General features: G+C 53.8%; 1 protein-coding gene across 1 annotated transcript in view; it reads right to left on the bottom strand.

Annotated features, from left to right (window-relative positions):
* CTH (cystathionine gamma-lyase) overlaps window positions 1-4,419 on the bottom strand; it is a 41,900-nt gene extending 37,481 nt beyond the window's left edge. Inside the window, 1 exon segment of the mRNA XM_044674381.1 lies at window positions 4,171-4,419. Coding sequence (XP_044530316.1) covers window positions 4,171-4,338 — 168 coding nt within the window. The 5' untranslated portion in view covers window positions 4,339-4,419.
* Between the last annotated feature and the right edge of the window lie 233 nt (window positions 4,420-4,652).

A 4,652-nucleotide genomic window follows, 5' to 3' on the forward strand; every position in this document is an offset into this window, starting at 1 on the left:
TTTCTTTCTTTCTTTCTTTCTTTCTTTCTTTCTTTCTTTCTTTCTTTCTTTCTTTCTTTCTTTCTTTCTTTCTTTCTTTCTTTCTTTCTTTCTCTCTCCCTCCCCCCCTTTCTCCCTCTCTACCTATATGCATTGTTTACCCATTTATTTACTGGCTTGGGAGCCATCTCTCCCCATCTAGCTCCAAACCTATCTCTAGGTCTAAGAAGGACGTGGGAAGGTAGAATGCAGCAGCAGCCAGGGTTCTAGAGTGGCAGATCAGGAACCCTCTAGGGAAGGCAACAAAGGGCTGACTAAGCCCATGTCCTACCTCCCAACACCCTGAAGGCCCTGGGAGGCTGGCTCTTCCCCAGGACACTGGCCTCATAGGGGGTTTCTGGTCGCCACGAGGGCTGAAGAGTCCCAGTCAGGGGGTCAGAGTGTCCTTGAGAACCGATCGCCATCTCAGGGGGCATTTCTGACCTCGTGTGCAGACGCTGCGTCAAAGAGCTGCTCTCGCCGCATCAGGCTCTTTGGTCACGGAGGGCCCATCGGCCTCTACTCTGGACAACGGCTAGCCTTGGCGACAGCTAGATGAGGCCCGAGTCTTTGCACCTCGGCCTCTCATCGTCACAGATTTATTTCGACAAAAGGAAAACAACAGCCCGAACCCTGTTCTTGGGGATTTCACAGCCTAAAACCGTGCAAACAACCATGAACAAACATGACAAATGCAGGTGAAACTGGAGATAACCTCAGAGGGCCGGGAGAGAATGGAGGGAGGTGCTTTGAGAGGAATGTGGTCAAGCTTGGCCCCAGGTTCCCGCTGGCCTCGAACGCCAGGCCAAGAGTTCTTCTTTAATTCCCTACGGATAGTTTTTGAACGGCGGGATTGAATTTGAATGCTATATTTGAAGATTGTTGTGTCAATAGCCCATGAGACAGCCTGGGCCCGGGGGAGAGAAGGGAGTGAACTGAGGACCAGCTAAAAGGAGGCTTGTGAAAAATAGCGCTATTGTCTACGTCTAAGTGAGTGAGAGAGGCAGAGAGAAGAGAGGGGAGAAGAGAAGGCGCTTAGATAAGCAGAGCCGAGTTGGGAACTAGCAGAAACAAGGAGCCTTTGGGAAGGAAAAAGATGGGGTTTTCCATGGGAATTCTTAGCTCTTCACAAGATAAACAGATCCGGTCAGCCTTCAAACATCCACAAGAACTTCTTATGGACTCCGGTTAGCCATCCTGTTTCAGAAAAAGTCAGCATCCACATCACAAAAGACCAGCTTCAGTCTGTCTCCCAGCAGTCACTCCACAAGACAAGGCCACACGAGACACGATTCTAGGCACAGCACCCCCACTCATTAAAAAACAGAGATGCTCCTCAGACACTTCCCAGCTGGGTGACCCTGGGCAAGTCACTTGACCCCCATTGCCTAGCCCTTACCTCTCTTCTGCCTTGGAGCCAATACATAGTATTGACTCCAAGAGGGAAGGTAAAGTTAAAAAAAAAAATTCATTTTCAGATACCTTATTAGCTCTGGGACAAAGGGCAAGTTTTGGAGTCTAGTGGAAAAAAATTCTCCATTCCCTGGTCTCCTGAATAAAACATGCTACTTGTAGTGGTGGTGCAGAGCCATCCCCCAAAGAGCCCACTGGGCCAAAGCCTCAGACACTTCCTAGCTGGGTGACCCTGGCCAAGTCACTCCCCCTTACCGCTCTTCTGCCTTGGAACTGATACCCAGTGCTGATTCTAAGATGGAAAGTGGGTTGTTTTTAAAAAGCTTCCCAAGATACTGGGGCAAAGAGGTGGAATCAAAGTAGCTGCCCATCCATGGGGAGAAAGGATGAGCCTCGGAAGGGCTGTATAAGCAGAACCAAGAAAAAGATACGTCCCAGATGCTGAGTGTGTGAGAAGAGAAAGGGTCAGGCAGAAGCAGGAATCCAGCCCTTCAGCTCTAGAAGGTCTCCTGATTGAGGCCCCACCACATCCAGGCCGGCCCAGCCTCTCCCTCCTGTGTGCCTCAGTTTCCCAGAGTGGACATCAAAACTGCCATCGCTGCTGCTGGCGGACAGGTCAGCCTTCCCCGTGGCTCCATCCCAGCAATTTTCCAGGGCAAAATAACCCCCCCTAGTTTCTGCTCCTCGATGCACTGTCTTCTCACCCATCTCCCATGAGAATCCCAAGCTCTTGGGGGGCAGAGACGGCTAGTGTCCTTGTCTATGTACTGGTCAATGCTTCTTAGCACAGTCCTTGGAACCCCAACTCTTTGGACCCTCTCCCTCCGGAGTCTGGGCATTTCACTGGCTCTACCCTCCCTCCCGGCTGCCCTGATTTCCGTCCAATCCCAGCTAGAATCCATCTTCTAGGCCAGTGATTCCCAAAGTGGGCGCCACCGGGATTTGGATGGGTTCCTCCCTCTTTTATTCGGTTCTAGATGGTGCAAACCCCTCCCACCCCCACCCCCCAGAAAGAGAAGTGGGGGAGCATCTAGTCACTCCTCCAAGGCTTACAGAATGGGAGGTCCTGGCAAAGAAAGGACAGTCTCTCGCCCATCCCTCCACATTTACAAAATGTGCTTTTCGGTCAATATTTAAGAAAGAAAAAGCACCCCGGAGGGGTCACCTTTCACACTGGGTGATGCAATGAACAGGCTTGAAAAAAACAGCACCAACATTTCCAAAATAAAAGAAAGCAGAAGTCCTCGGAGCTGGGCACCAGGACAGAGTCCATCCGGAGACCTAAATGGCTTTCCAACCAAACCGAGGCTGGAGGCTTCCTTTCCCACTGCAGGCCTCTTGGACTAAGAACAACCACCAACAAGCTCCCAAAAGCTCACAAACGCTCACACTCGCGCTCTCCCTCTCTCCCATGGCCACAAAGCTGTGGACAACCCTGTTAGAGGCTCTCCCAATCCGAAGACACACAGGGTTTCTCCCCCTCTTTCTCCCCGCTGCCCCCCTCCCCCCAAGCTCCAGAGAGCCTGGCCAGGGGGAAAGAAGCTACTTAACAAGCAGAAAGGTCTCTGCCAGCACTGTGGGGCTCTTTTACTAGCTTGATCACCAGCAGAGCTCAGGAAACACGCCTGTCCAGAGCCAGCTGGCCAGAGTGAGCTCCCAGGACTGTGCCTTTACCTGACTATCACAGCCACAGTGATTCTGGCATGCCTAAGGGACTTGGTTTTGCACTGAAAAGTGCCAAGAGGGCAGCTGAGTAGCTCAGTGGATTGGGAGCCAGGCCTAGAGATGGGAGGTCCTGGGTTCAAATCCGACCTCAGACACTTCCCAGCTGTGTGACTCTGGGCAAGTCACTTGACCTCTATTGCCCACCCTGACCACTCTTCCACCAAGGAGCCAATACACAGAAGTTAAGGGTTAAAAAAAAAAAGAAAAAGAAAAGAAAAGTGCCTGGACTTTGGTCCAAGGGGGGTCTTGAGACATCCAATTGGGCTCTAAGGAAGTTGGGTCAGTGTGGCAGAGCCTTGTCCTGGGAGCCCCGAGGTCTCAGTTCTAATCCAGCCCTTCCAGGAATTCTCTAAGTGGCTTTAGGAAGTTCCTTTATCCTGCTTTCTCTCCCTTTGACTCCTTTTCCCTTTTTCTCCCCTTTATTTCTCTCTCCCTCCCAATGTCTCCTTTCCCCTTCAGCTCCCTCTAGAACTCTCTCCCTCATAACTCCTCCTCCCTTTTCCCTTCCCCCTCCCAGTTTCCTCCTCCATTAAGGAGAACTACAAGAAAACCGCTGGAATTGAAGTCAGAGGATCTGAGTTCAAATTCTCCCATTTGTCCATTTCTCCGTTTTAATGGGAGCTGCTTCAGGGAAGGCAACCTCCGTTTGCCTCCCTTAGCGAATTCCCAGCGTTTCTCGCAGTGCCGGGACAGGGCGAGCGCTTAATAACTCCTGGTTGTTGACCAAGAGCAGTGTGATCTTAAGCGAGTCGCTTGACCTCTGTGGGCCTGCTTCACCATCTGCACAAATGACTAAGGCTAGCCTAGAAGCCTTCTAAGATCAAAGACGGCGATCGATCGGCCCTGACGAATGATGAGGCAGGGATGGAGTCCGGCCCCAGATCCTTCCCAGCTTTCCACCACGTGGCCAATGCCCTCCTCCCGGGCAGCATCCCTCCCCAGGCCCGGATGTCCTCCCCCTTTCCGGAAGGGCCCGCGGGGGGGGGGGGGAAACGGGGGCGGGGCGGAGCTCACCGCGTGGCACCCGGGAGCCTGCTGCTTGAAGGTGGTGGACAGCGAGATAGGAGCCACCACCGGCTGGCCTGTCCACTGCTCCGGCTCCTGCGCCGCGTGGATGGCCTGAGTGGCGAAATGCGGGAAGGGTGGCTGGAAGCCTCCGTCGGGGGCGCCTCCCTTCGGCATGCTCAGCGGCGGCGAGAATAGAGAGGAGAAGGAGGAGAAGGAGGGTGCCCGGGAGGTGTGCACACAGTCGGCTGCACTACCTGCCCGCGAATTGCTACTTTATAGCCCCCGGCGGGGACTGCAGTGCCCGACGGGACGGAGCAGGACCGTCCAATGAGGAGTTGCGGTGGGCTGGCCCCGCCCCCTCCCCGCCCCTCATTGGACGGCGCCGGAGGTGTTGTCTTGACGTCGGCAGCAGCCTCCAGGCCGGGGTCAGTGGGCCAGGCTGGCTCCGTTCCAGGCGGGAACTTTCCTCACTCATCCCCAGGACTGGA

The sequence above is a fragment of the Gracilinanus agilis genome, chromosome 4 (genome assembly GCF_016433145.1).
Source record: "Gracilinanus agilis isolate LMUSP501 chromosome 4, AgileGrace, whole genome shotgun sequence".
Classification (NCBI taxonomy): Eukaryota; Metazoa; Chordata; class Mammalia; order Didelphimorphia; family Didelphidae; genus Gracilinanus; species Gracilinanus agilis.